The sequence below is a fragment of the Eschrichtius robustus genome, chromosome 17 (assembly GCF_028021215.1).
Source record: "Eschrichtius robustus isolate mEscRob2 chromosome 17, mEscRob2.pri, whole genome shotgun sequence".
NCBI lineage: Eukaryota > Metazoa > Chordata > Mammalia > Artiodactyla > Eschrichtiidae > Eschrichtius > Eschrichtius robustus.
The window spans coordinates 6,345,088-6,359,403 of record NC_090840.1 but is presented as its reverse complement, the minus strand read 5'-3'; the positions used below and the strand labels follow the sequence as shown (position 1 = coordinate 6,359,403).

General features: G+C 40.0%; 1 protein-coding gene across 2 annotated transcripts in view; it reads right to left on the bottom strand.

The window, feature by feature from the left end:
• The window catches only part of UBXN2B (UBX domain protein 2B), a 30,726-nt gene that overhangs the window by 4,320 nt on the left and 12,090 nt on the right, over positions 1-14,316 (bottom strand). Inside the window, exons 4-8 of one of the 2 annotated variants that reach the window (XM_068525667.1) lie at positions 13,846-13,881; positions 11,982-12,065; positions 10,417-10,526; positions 7,078-7,215; positions 510-671 (exon numbers count right to left, since the gene is read on the bottom strand). In XM_068525667.1, coding sequence (XP_068381768.1) covers positions 510-671; positions 7,078-7,215; positions 10,417-10,526; positions 11,982-12,065; positions 13,846-13,881 — 530 coding nt within the window. The remainder of the gene's footprint in view (positions 1-509; positions 672-7,077; positions 7,216-10,416; positions 10,527-11,981; positions 12,066-13,845; positions 13,882-14,316) is intronic. The other variant, XM_068525668.1, reaches the window with a different exon arrangement.

Sequence of the window (14,316 nt, the reverse complement as noted above, 5' to 3'; positions counted from 1 at the left end):
CAATGAACAAATAAAAATAATATCTCATTAGCACAACAAATGTACAATGAATGTTAAAATGATATTTAAAACTGTTTATTTGAAGTGCTTGATAAGAGCACAATTAACCTTTATTTACACTATAAATTTATGTTATAAAGAATTTGCTACGTAGAAAGTTAATCCTAATCAGGGTTATCATAAATTTTTAAAGGAGTAAAGTCCAAATCAGGTTTTACTAAAGCAAATCAAATCTGATTCAACTTCTCATGGTTTTAGCAACGGTGCAAAACCACAGCTTTTAACAATTTTCTTTACTTTTGAGTGGTATCTGCATTTGCACTAGTATTGGGACAGTTTACAGAGGATGTTTAAGTACTAAATGTTTCACTTCTCACACACAGCTATTATTCTTTTAAAGTTTTTGTTTTCTGTCAAAAACTTACTTCAAAAGTAAATGTAAAGAATTTCGTATTCTTCATGACTCAAGCTGCATCCAGTTTTACAAAGATAAGTCACCCCAAGCTTACCTGTGTGTACTATTGAATCTTTGTATCAAACGGCTCCCGTCTGCTAACCTGATCTGAATTTTGGTCGTTGGCACGGAATCATCAATAAGAACAACTGCATTAAGTAGTGACTTCTCCTCTTCTTCTGGGGAGGAAGGCGTACTGACTATTTCAGGTGTGAGGCTAAGAAAGAAGAACTAAAGAATCAGAATGTAAATCTGAATACGTAAGATGCACGACAACCTGAAGACAGTAGAACAACCACTTAGACTTTCACCTGACCTCCAGTCATCCCGCCATGGCTTCTGCCCCAGTGAGAACACGGCTTCCTTGGGGTCTCCTATTCTTCCAACTTCTTTCATTATATTAAAATTACTTTGGGTCCTATGATTCTGATTTAGTTTATCCAGCCTCTTTTGAAAGCCTAACTCTGTATTCCTTCCTCCCCAATCCCTTTGAAATTTCACGAGACTGTTCAGCACAATGGTCTTCAGTCAGAAACCTGAGCAACTTGGAGTTAACGTCCAGGACTGACCATGAGCACAGACAGACTTGGTTTCAGATCCCAGCTTTGTCAAATTGTGTGAACTCGAGTACCTAAATTAGTCTCTCTGAATCCCAGTTCTATCATTTATAAAATGGGGGGGAAATAATAATATGTCATGTAGGTCTGTTATAGTAAGTCCTTCATATAGTGCTTGGAACAGTGTTTCAAGAGATATCAGCAGCCGTATTTGTACATATCATAAGCACTAAGCTATTAACGTAAACTTCGTTGATATTACTTTAAAAATCTGCTTTAAGTAGTTACTGCTTTACAAAGGAGTAGTTCCTAAGTGTGAGTGAGAAATGAAATTTAATATATGGTGATGAATTTATAATGAACCTTGTGTGATACAATCTCTTACCACTGGACCTTGGTTACTAGTGACCACGGTGCCTTCTAACGCTAGCAGGATGACCCATCATTGTAAGCCGAAAGCGAATCTCAAAAATAGAGTGCTCTTTTGATTAAGCAATTAAAACAAAGGAAATTTAGAAATTCTTCATAGACATCAAATCTTAATCCTCTTTCAGTCATCCTGCGGGATTCTTTGATAGTCTTGATGTTTATTCTCTCAAATACTGGGACTTAGATGGCTCCCTATAAATGACCTTCTTTTGAAAAAAATAAAATAAATACATATTTATTAGTATAAAAGTCCTATGAGCGTTTGTGCTTTAGTCTAGTGTAAACCTAGCTCATCATGACTCCAATTCCCACCCCAAAACTTTCTCAGCATATCTGGCAAAGTGGGAAAATTAACTGGTACTTACTGCTAACACTTCGCCTTTCCTTAGCTACTTCCTGACACATATTTTAGAACTAATTTCAGAATGTGTATGATAAAGAGATGGAAGAGGAGAAAATGATGATCTGCAGTCACTGCTCAGGTAGTATTAAGGGATTTCCTTTCAAGTTTGGAACTGAGGACTGAAACAGCTGCACCGCCAAGGTGGGTTACTCCGCAACAGTCCAGTGTCCCTCACACAGGGAGGGGGACGAAACCCAAAGAGGGGACGGGAGTCAGTGAGCACAGAGGGCCTCTTCCCTCTCCCTCTGCACCCTTATAACCAGGTCCACACACTGTCATCACCACCACCAGCACAGCCTCGGCAGCATTTGCTATTTCATTTAGATCCTGGAGCGAGGGAGGCACTGTTGCTTAGTGGGCAACAGCGCGGATGCAGGGGCCCGACTCCGGGACCGACTCTGCCACTTATTAGACGTGTGACTCTGGCCAAGTCACTTAACCTCTTTGTGCCCAAGGAAAGGCGAAGTGTTGGCAGTAAGTGCCAGTTAATTTTCCCACTTTGCCAGATATGCTGAGGAAGTTTGTGGGTGGGAATTGGAGTCATGATGAGCTAGGTTTACACTAGACTAAAGCACAAACGCTCATAGGACTTTTATACTAATAAATATATATTTATTTTATTTTTTTCAAAAGAAGGTCATTTATAGGGAGCCATCTAAGTCTCAGTATTTGAGAGAATCAACATCAAAGACTATCAAAGAATCCCTTAGGATGACTGAGAGAGGATTAAGATTTGATGTCTATTTGTAAAACAGAGACAACAGCAGCACTGTTTCAATTAATTAGACATATAAGCACGTCAAACAGTGCTTTTACATGGTTGGCACTATCTCCAAGTTAGCTATTAGCATTGTAACTATTACCCTAACGACAACTAGGGGAGGAAAAGTTACCCCTATTACCCCACCGACAGATGAGAAAGCTCGGTTCCTCCCAGGTTCTTCCCACGACATCAAGTTGCCTCGTATTGCTGCTTCTGTACTTTAATGCTTTCTATAGATTCTGACCAGGTAAGCTACTTCTTTACTTCTTCCTTTTTTTTTTCTGTTGGCTGGGCCGAGTGGCTTGCAGGATCTCAGTTCCCTGACCAGGGATTGAACTCGGGCCACGTCAGTGAAAGGCCGGAATCCTAACCATTAGACCACTGGGGAACTCCCAGGTAAGCTACTTCTTAAAACATAAAGTACAGGGCAGGGGCTATAGGGAAGAAAAGCTTTCATGCATTTCTTTGTAGGATGTGTGTGTGTCAACGTGAAATTACATGGAATAATAGTTGAGGGCTGGAATGGCCTTTCGAGATAATTAAGGCCAACCACACCATTTTACAGGAAAGGAAAACTGAGTCACAGAGACTGAAAGATACCCTCAGAGTGACAGAGACAGGCAGTGAACAAGCTGGTCAGTGTGTTGACAAAAGCTAGGAAGGAAGAAAGACCATTCTATAGCTGTTAGATCTGCCTCTCAGGAAAAAGTACTTAACCTGTTCTTTTTGTCCCTGGCTTTCCTCGGTTTGTGAGATCACTCCATTTTTTTAAATATAATTTTATTTCTTTCAATGAATTTGAAATAAAAAAAATTTGGAATAATGAAAAAAAAACAAGTCATATTAACTTTAACATTTAGCTCTCAAAGTCACGGCTGCATGTTATTTCAAACTTTCTCCTCATCATTCAATTTATCAAGCCATAGTGACATTTTTAATACATTGTATGTATGCTTCAAGAATTTACATTAAAAAGAAAAATTTTTTGAAAAGGAAAAGAAGAAAGTTAATTGATGAAACAAGCTTTCTAGGCAAACTGGAGGAAAGGATGTAGCTTGTAAGCGGAGTGATTCCCTCAGACCCATCTTCTTCGGACTTAAAAGAGGGTGGTGAGGATGGATGTAACAAACTCAGAGGCTAAGAGGAATGTATTAAGAAAGCTGATTCTTGTCAGGCTCTGTTTTGCCAGCAGAGCTGCTGCGAGTGAGGGGCAGGGGTAGAACGGGCGCTGTGGGAAAGCCGGGAACGTCCGGGCTCGGCCGTCCGGGGGCGGGAGAGGGGCGGCCCGCCTGCCCAGCACGGGCGCGCGGGCGTCCCCGGCAGCACTGGCTGTGCAGTCGTCAGGCAAGGGGCTGCAGAACCGCTGGTCAGAGAATGAAGCAGAGGCAGGAAGGAAGGGGCTGTGAGACGTCAGAGGAGAGGGCCCTCCAGGGTCCAGGGACCAAGGCGAAGGCACACCTCAGGTGCAGTGGCCGGACTCGGGCCAAACGGCAAACGGAAGCTTTTGGACGCACAGTGTGCCAGACAGGCAGCGACTGTCCTGGCGCAGAGAGAGATTTACTTCAAGTCACGATCTGTATCATCATCCACGCCAGCTCAAAAGCCTGCCGTGAATGTCTGTCAGAAATGCTAGCCCTGCCCGTCAAAAATGATTCTGAGGTTTTCTAGCTCTACCTGGCTCACCAAGCTCATTTTTATTAAATAATTGTATTGTTCTACTACCAAAAATTTGTAGTTTTACATCTACGGTTTGCTTGCTCCTATAACATTACGTGAAGGTACTGGGTAATATTTCTATCGCATTTAGGTTTACCCCATTTTATTGTGGTCTACAAATAATTAAGTCAATTTCCATCTATGTAAAGTTCTGTTTGCAATTAGACTGCCAACTATGGAAGACAATGGAATCATTTCTCATTCTGTTTCGTTTGCTTCTTTTTAATTACTTCTCTGTTCAGTAAATAGTTGTCTGGAACTCTTGGGAAATAAGCCATTTTAGAAAGTTACTTTCTGAATAGAAAAAGGCTGACTGTTAGAACTTTTATGTTTTAATATATTTCTTGACCTGAAGCCCTCTAAAATGCTCTATGCAACCCTTCACCTTCTTAGAATATACATAGCCAACGATTCCGCACCTGGATCCATGTACATCGTACAGGCTCACACCACCACGCTGATCTCCTGTGTAAATTTCCCATGTATCAGAAGCTGGAAATTCTGAAGACTACATTTCTCAGACTCCCTTGTAGCTAGGATTTTGTAGGATTTCACCCTTCCATCAAGCAAAAAAATACATACTTGTACGGTGAAAGTTAAGACCATGGCGTGGAGATGATGCAGCTCTTCTGGTCCCCAGGGTCCTGGAGGCATCTGACTCTGCCAGTGCAGTCACGATGGGGTGTCCTAGCTCTGGGCCCCAGCTCCAAAGGCTCTGAGCAACCGATGGGGCACAGGAGGTGTTTTCTCTAGAAAGTTCTGTTTGCTTCTCCCATCTAAGGAAAGCTTGGTTTGCTATCTCTTCCAGAAATTCTATAAATTATTCAAGACTCTGTAAGAAAACCCTTACTATTTAATCTAGCAAATGGATTCTGTTTTCTATAATCAAAAACCCTGACCAATACGGCTAACGATTAACACAGCATTATCACCACTTATCTTTGCCATTCTTCCTTCATCGTTTTCTCCTTTTTTAAATGTCATTTTCTCTAGTTATTTCCCTTATAAGTAAAAAGGCTGGCCTTTGTAAGATACTATAATCAATCAGATAATAAATCGTTATTTTCATGAGTTCAAACTGCCAATTATAATCACTGGGTCTTCTTAGCTATCTTCCCTTTAGGCAACCTTCTTCAATTTCAATTCTAGGTTTACTATACAACTGACCCTTGAAAAACACGGGTTTGAACTGGGCAGGTCCACTTACGCGTGGATTTTCTTCAACAGCAAACACTATTACATGACCTATAATATAGAGTACTACACGATCCGAGGATGGGGAATTGTGGATACAGAGAGCCAATTATGAGAGGAGTTTTGACCGCTTGGAGGGGTGGCGCCCCGAACCCCCGTGTTGTTCAAGGGTCAACTGTACTTCTACTAACAAAGATATGCATTCTAACTTTAATTCTTGGTCATACACTTAAATAATAGAAAAAGAAAGTGTATGAAACAAAGAGATGACTGGGCATTTAACCTGTGTTTTAATTAAAAATCATAATCTCAATAAATATTAAGTAAAAAATGAGAAGTGCTAGAAAATATTAAAAAAATATCTGGGGGTCGTAGTTATAAAAAAAAAAGGAGGGAAGAAATAGGACAATTCAGGAGAAGCCTGACTGTGTTGAAAGTCAAGAGAGATGAGGGAGAAAATTTCCAAGTAGACCTGTCCTTAAAAAAGCCAGGTCAACACGTGTTCCTGTATTCTCTACGTGTCTCAGAAATCAGCCTCTAATCGGAGAAAAGGATGCAGAAAGGGAGACTTGAGAAATGAAAGACGGGTGCAGAGAGCTGATACTGAATTCTTTCCTATGTTGAGAAATGAGAGGGGAAGAGAGAACCGGTGTGCACAAGGCAACTGAAAAGAACTCGGAAGGGAAGGAATCACGTGAAAAGGAACAAAGGGTGCACAAAAGGGTATCTTGGAAACATGGCTAAGACCGCAATTCAACATGCCACCTGCAGTAACGTGTGGACAAATGGAGGGTCATGTTTACCAGCACACGTAACAAGCTTTATGAAGAGGCAAGCCGTAGCTACTGTAAAGGTGTCCACTCGTACATTACACCATGCACACTGGTTTCTAAATTGTGCTCGGCAAAGTCTTAGGGTTCTTTGGAAATGTCTGAGACGATTCCCTCTTCCTGCAATAAGAGGAGGTCTCTATGTGTTTCCATAACTTGAAGAAAGAGTTTGGCTGCTTAAGACATATCGAAAATAACCAACTTAAGCACATTGCTTTGGCTTCAAGAGCTTAACAATTACCTACGGCAGACAGGGATGCTTACAGCTGTGATCTAAGATACCTACTGTTTTATCTAATCAACAATTCCCCCTGTGAACCCACGTAATCGTAATCAGAAAGAGGCAGGATGGCACAGCGGTAAAAAGCACAGACTCAGGGGCCAGAGTGCCCGGTTTGAAGCTCACATGCTAACCACTTCCTCGCTCAATCACCCTCGGCAAACTGCTGCATCTGCAAACGGAGCGATTGACAGGATCTACGTCAAGGGGCAGTTGTAAAGATGACATGAGGTAATGACTGTAAAAGCGCTTTGAGGGCCAGCAATGTGGTAACTGCTATCTAAGCATCACCTACTAATAGTATCACCAGATTGGCACATCTAATTCCATCAGCAAGGTCTTCATGGTTTATAGTTTAGTTTCTACTTTCCAGGTTAATTTGCTTTTCTTGTTCTCAAAGAGAATTCATGTTGAACAAGGACAAGCACTTTTCGCATTTTAGGGTTTTTACCTGCCAAGTTTCTGTCCTTCTCCACTAAAAGCCTTGAACCTCAGTCTAGGTCTCACGTATTCTTGGTCCTGATGATCCTCCATATCCAGGTTCACGTGGCCTCTGTGAACCAGGTGCCGAAGCTCCGGGGGAACCTCTCTTCAAAGAAGAAAAACCACAGTGAGCTACCACCTCGCACCTGTCAGAATGGCATCAAGCAAAAGGAACACAAATAACGAACGTCGGCGAGGATGTGAAGAAAAGGGAACCCTCCTACGCTGTTGGTGGGAATGTGAACTGGTGCAGCCACTGTGGAGAACAGCGTGGAGGTTTCTCAAAAAACTGAAAATAGAGCTGCCAAATGACCCAGCAGTTCCACTCCTGGGTATATATCCAAAAAAACACAAAAGCACTGATTCCAAAAGACGCATCCACCCCAAGGTTCACAGCAGCGTTATTTACAGTTGCCAAGATATGGAAGCAACCTCAGTGTCCATCAACAGACGAATGGATAAAGAAGATGTGGTATATATCTACAGTGGAATACTACTCAGCCATAAAAAAGAATACAATTTTGCCATTTGCAGCAATACGCATGGACTTAGAGGGCATTATGCTAAATGAAATAAGTCAGAGAAAGACAAATACTGTAGGATATCACCTACATGTGTAATCTAAAAAAATACAACAATCTAGTGAATATAACAACAAAAAAAGAAGCAGACTCACAGATATAGAGAACAAACTAGTAGTTACCAGTGGGGTGGGGGGGAATATTGGGCTAGGGGAGTGGGAGGTACAAACTATTAGATGTAAGACAGGCTACAAGGATGTACTGTACAACACAGGGAATATAGGCAATATTTTGGAGTAACTGTGAATGGAAGGTAACCTTTAAAAATTGTATAAAAATAAAATAAAAATTTTAAAAAAGGAAAAATGTTTTAGTAAACTTTTCGAAAAATGAGTCTACACTGTTGAGATTGTGATAGTTAACTTGTGAACTTGAAAACAGCAATTTTTGCTTAATTTATAATTTAAAAATTTCCGTGATGATTGACTAGTTCTCGTAGATATTTCTTTCTTAAAGGCGCATCACGTTATTCCTTAGTGATTCTCAACATAGGGATTTTGTTGTCACAGGGAGGCTGGAGTGCTTCTGACAGAAGGCCAGATTGTAGGGCAGCAATTTACACCTAAGTCGGCATTAGAAAATCCCGATGAGGACATAACAGTTAATGTGGATATTTATTTCTAAACACCCTGGAGGAAGTTTGGAAATTTGATGGATGATTTTGATTGTCATGTGATTCATGCATGCTGCCCTCCTTTAGGGTCAGGATCGGGGCAGGAGATGCTCTGTCTCGGGGTCTCAACTTACACAATGAAGACTTGTCGGGGGTTCCACAGAACCACTGAGGGTCCCACCAGGGGATCACATGGATGACAAGGCTGTTTATAACACCTGAGCCTAAAACCGAAGGCTTAGGCTCTATCTTACATATAAGCAAAAAAAAAAAAATTTTTTTTTTTTTTTTGGTATTGTATAAATATGCTTTGAACTTTTCAGGAACTCATCTGCCATATAAACAGAAGGGACATCGCACTTTGTTTTGTTTGGAACTGTACCAAGTGCCTGACTGCAATGCCACTTATAGTAATTAAGTTGCCAAAGTCACACACCTCATTATTCTGTTTTTTGTGTGTCGCATCTACATGAAAAGTGCTAGACTGCACACAGGTGCAGTCTAGGTCAGTCTATCTGTCTACTCTGTTATGTCCTCTGGTGTAATCATACCTAGGCATTAGACGTTGAAATATGTTTAGTTTTATGATAAATTACCTTCCTTTACTTCTTCACGATATTTAAGATAAATTTTATATGAATGTTTTTAGAAATAATATGCATAGATTGATTATGTTATCTATAAATTCTTCTTTGAGGATAGAGAAGACAGTGTTACAAAATATCTGTTACAAAAAAGGGACAACGATGATGCAGCTGACAACCACTATCTGACAATCATTTTTGTCAAGGAGTCTTTTCTAAAATTGTTCTTGATCATAATCTGTACTTGAGGATATGGTGTAGCTCAAATTAAAAAATCCTCTTAGTATACCATGACTGACCACTAGCCTACAACGTCCGTCGAGTATTTTCATTTAATAATAAATTAGTTTTGATCTATATTATAGCACATTCATCATCATGTTCTTTTCTTCTTCCATCTGGAAGCAAGCGTCATTTCAGCAGTCATGTTGACCTTTACTCAGCAGACGAGCACTTCCCCCACCCAGTGGCTCCCAAGCTCTGCCCAGTGACTCTGCAGGTTTCCAAGTCCACAGCACTGACTTCAACTCTTAACCCTTCTGTTTACCACCAGCACACACTGCCTACCGGGTCAGCTTCCCACCTTTCTCCATGACCTCCCTCCCGCTTACAGCACTTCTTGCTTTTCTTTGGTATTCTGACATTACCTTCGTAGAATTCAAATACAAAATCCATGCTCATTAGTTCTAAAATGCCTTTCCTTTAGAGTTCCTTGACCACCTCAACTCCGATGAGTTCCCATCTCCACTCCACTTCAGCCACTCTCCTTGGACAGATTTCATCACTTGGAAAAGCCCCACCTTCAATTCCTGGATGGAGTGTAACCTCCTGCTCCAGCCCCTTCATTGCTACTTACACCTCCCAGTTCATGACCAGCCTGATGCCTTTCTTCAGTTGTATTTCTACTTAGGGATGATCACACTGTCAGCTAGTGAAAGCACAATGCAGAAAAGCTTTACATAATCGTAGCAAAATCACTTGATCCCTCATGCTTTAGCCAGAAGGCCTGGTGAGTTATGATGTTCTTTAGATGGGTCGGAGCACTGTAAATCTGGTTTACTTTCACAAAGTGTAACTTCAAACTAACCTTCTGAAATCTTCCGCCAGCAGTAATGCCACTTTAAAAGCTTTCTAATGTAAGTTGCTGAAATTCAGGCATACATGCAATGAGTCACCCTGTCAACAGTAAGCAGGACAGTGGCTTAGTGGATGAGCAGCTACCTGCTAATCAATTCACTGATTTATTACATTACGATACCTCTGCTCAGAATTGGGACCATAGCTTCATTGGATTTTGAAAGGGACCAATGACCACTGCTCCCCCCCACCAAGTTAAGAACCACTGGCTTACAGATAGCAACATGTCCTTTATATACTTAAAAATACCCTTCCCCCCAGCAACCACTTACAGAATATATTCCAGTATCTCACTCTTAAAAACCAGTAGAGCACTACTGAACGGCGTTCTGTTTACAAGAAAAAGAAGTTCCACCCTCAGTAACAAATAGAATCCAAGTAACACATCTTACCCTCTCTTAACGGACTCCAGAAACTGAGCATTTGTTGGGTCACTGTAAGGTCTCAATTCTCCATCGTCTAAGCTGAAACCATTGCTCCACAGTTTAAGCAAGATCTGAACCTTTTGGGCGTAGGAAAAAAATACAAGAACGCGTCTGCATTAAACAATTTTAACTTTCAAATGTGGTTATTTATGATTTACTTTATTTGTACTATTCTTTATTCAGCTGAAATAAAGATATAAACGAAGCCACGTGTGAGATCTATACTTAGCTTAATGAACTGACAATGGCTGAAATAGCGAAGGTCCCATCGCTGGACCCTGGCCTTGAAGTACAATTATTTCCGGTTCAGTGAGAAGACCAAAGTCCTGAGAGCATCCAGCTGCCCCTCCACACCCACCCTTCCCCATCATCTCTACCTTCTTTTCTTTTTAACATGTTTATTGGGTATAATTGCTTTACAATGGTGTTAGTTTCTGCTGTATAACAAAGTGAATCAGTTATACGTATACATATATCCCCGTATCCCCTCCCTCTTGTGTCTCCCTCCCACCCTCCCTATCCTACCCCTCTAGGTGGTCACAGAGCACAGAGCTGATCTCCCTGTGCCATGCGGCTGCTTCCCACTAGCTATCTGTTTTACGTTTGGTAGTGTATATATGTCCATGCCACTCTCTCACTTCATCCCAGCTTACCCTTCCCCCTCCCCGTGTCCTCAAGTCCATTCTCTACGTCTGCGTCTTTATTCCTGTCCTGCCCCTAGGTTCTTCAGAACCATTTTTTTCCCTTAGATTCCATATATATGTGTTAGCATTCAGTATTTGTTTTTCTCTTTCTGACTGACTTCACTCTGTATGACAGACTCTAGGTCCATCTACCGCACTACAAATAACTCAATTTCGTTTCTTTTTATGGCTGAGTAATATTCCATTGTATATGTGTGCCACATCTTCTTTATCCATTCATGTGTTGATGGACACTTAGGTTGCTTCCATGTCCTGGCTATTGTAAATAGAGCTGCAATGAACATTGTGGTACATGACTCTTTTTGAATTATGGTTTTCTCAGGGTATATGCCCAGTAGTGGATTGCTGGTCTACCCGTCTTCTTCTCTGCCACAGAGCTAAACTATTTATGCCAGGGGGCCAGACAGAACCTCCAGAGACCCTCTAAGGCTAAACTATACATGTTTAAAATGAAACATAACTCCAAAATTTCAAAAGGTGAAAACAAAGAATGACTTTAGGCATTTCTATGTTTATAACTCAGCTAATTCTATATCATGATGGTATGTCATTTATAATAATTATTATAACATATATGTAAGCTCATTTTGACAGTGAGTCATACATTCTTTCAACAAATAGTTACGTATCTCTAAGTGCAAGGCACAACTGAGATATAAAATACAAAATTTAAGTATGAAAACTTACATATAATTGTAAGCCCTCTTAATCCATGCTTCAAAAAATAACAGAACAAAAAGAGATTATATTATCAATTTTTAATTTTATAACAGACGGTAGTAACTAGAGGCAAAAATCTACAATTTTTCATTTTCTTTCTGTACGTACATCTTGCAACTGAGTTTCTCCATAGATGTATTCAGACCGCTTACAAAAGGAATTACCCAATCTGTACCCTCCACCTGTAAAAGACTAAAACACACACATAGCAAATGAGCTAAAAATTCACTGAGGCTTATCAAGCAAAATGGTATGATAATGTGTGATAATATATTTTAAAACTATATCAATTATAATTAGCCAAACTGGTTTATATTTTCCAGGAAATTTTTATATTAAAATAAAGGTCTTATATTACAGAGAGGTATACTCTAGTAAGAAATTATGTTTCTTCCCACAAAAACATTAGTGACTCAGAAGCTGAAATAACTTAGGCCAACCTTAAACTAAGAAATGCATTTATACACTGAAATAATATTTTCAAGTAGAAACAGACTTTAAAAACCCACCTTTAATATTTTATGACAAGTCTTATAATAATTATAATTCTTGAATATTTCACAAAGTAAATAAGAGTTTCATAGAGAAAGGAAGAATTTTATAAATGAGTATAAATCACCCTGAAGAAAAGCTCCATACTTACAAGCTGCTTTGATTCAACTGTAACAAATCAACTAGACTGTACTTTTTGTTTTGTTATACTAATTACAAGCTCTTCTATTCTTCAGGTAAGATAGCTTATGAGGTAAAACTGCTGTTTCTTTTAATCATCATTCATATCATAAATGAGCTATTAATCATCACATTGCTTTCCTTTCTATAGACTAAATTGTATCAATCCTATATTTTTCTTACAGAATTGGAGAACTTGCAAGAACCAAAATTACCTGAGACTTAACTGAAAGAGAATTTCAAACTGTGGGTAAAGAACGAAATGAAAACTAAAAGTTAAGTTTCGTTTAACAAAAGCGGTTCTGAGCAGTGAATGACTCTCACAATTACCAGACAGGCCCCCTAGGCACACTGGACACCTACTGAGCCATAATCCCTGAGGCCACATGCTGGTTTAGAAAACCTCCCAAATGATTCTGATGAGGGAACTCAGGTTGGGAAATGATAATTATAAGAATATATGACAATTATACACAAAAAGATACTTGAAGTCTTCTTTGATATACCAGTACTCTGCCAGCTGACATAGTTATAAAAGCTGTATAAAAGTTTTATAGGAATTTAAGGCACAAAAAGAACTTAGTGGAGAAAGGAGAGCCTTTCAACACACAACGGTGAAGCACTTGGACCTCCACAAGGAGAATAATGAACCTCGATGTAAACCTTATAGAAAATTAACTCAAAATGAATCATAAGTTTAAACGTAAAAAGAAAAACGATAAAAAATGTTCTAGATAACATGAAAGAAAATCTTCGGGACCTACAGTTAGATGAAGGGTTCTTAGACAAGATATCAAATACATAAAAGGAAAAAAAAAGGATAAACTGGACTTTATCAAAATGAAAACTTTTGCCCCGTGACAAATCCTGGTAAGAGGATGAAAAGACAAGCTACACTCCAGGAGAAACTATCCGCAGACCATATATCTGACCAAGGACTCATACCTATTAAAATATATACAGAACTCTCAAAAGTCAACAGTAACAGAACAAACAATCCAATTAGAAAATGGGCACAAGTCAGTTTACTGAAGAGGATAATAAAGATAATGGCAAATAAGCACATGAAAAGATGTTCACTATCACTAGCCATTAGGAAAATGCAACTGAACACGATTGATTAGCCATTAAGAAAACGCAAATCTAAACCACAGTGAGTTATCACTACACACCTATCAAAATGGCTAAAATTATCAACAGTGATATTACCAAATGCTGGCAAGGACGCGGAGAAACCAGATCCCTCATACACGGTGGAAAACGGTTTGGCAGCTTCTTAAAAACCTAAACATATACATACCCTTCGACCAGGCAGCTGCACTCCTGGGCATTTATCCTAAAGAAATAAAAACTAATTTACATACAAGAACACAACTGCTCACAGTAGCTATATGTCTTCCTTCCTGTTCTCTCTCTCTCTCTCTCTCTCTCTTTCTTTCTGTTCATTTCGTTGGTTGTGCCGGGTCTCAGTTGTGGCAGGTGGGCTCCTTAGTTGCGGCTCGCCAGCTCCTTAGTTGAGGCATGTGATCTCTTAGTTGCGGCATGCATGTGGGATCTAGTTCCTAGCCAGGGACTGAACCCGGGCCCCCTGCATTGGGAGCACGGAGTCCTAACCACCGCGCCACCAGGGAAGTCCCAGTAGCTATATTTCTAATGGCCCAAAACTAGAAACACCTAAAATCTCCCTCAGTAAGTGAAGAGTTAACAAACGGTGGTACATCCACACCATGAGCGCTACTCAGGAATAAAGAAGAAGGATCTACAGATACAC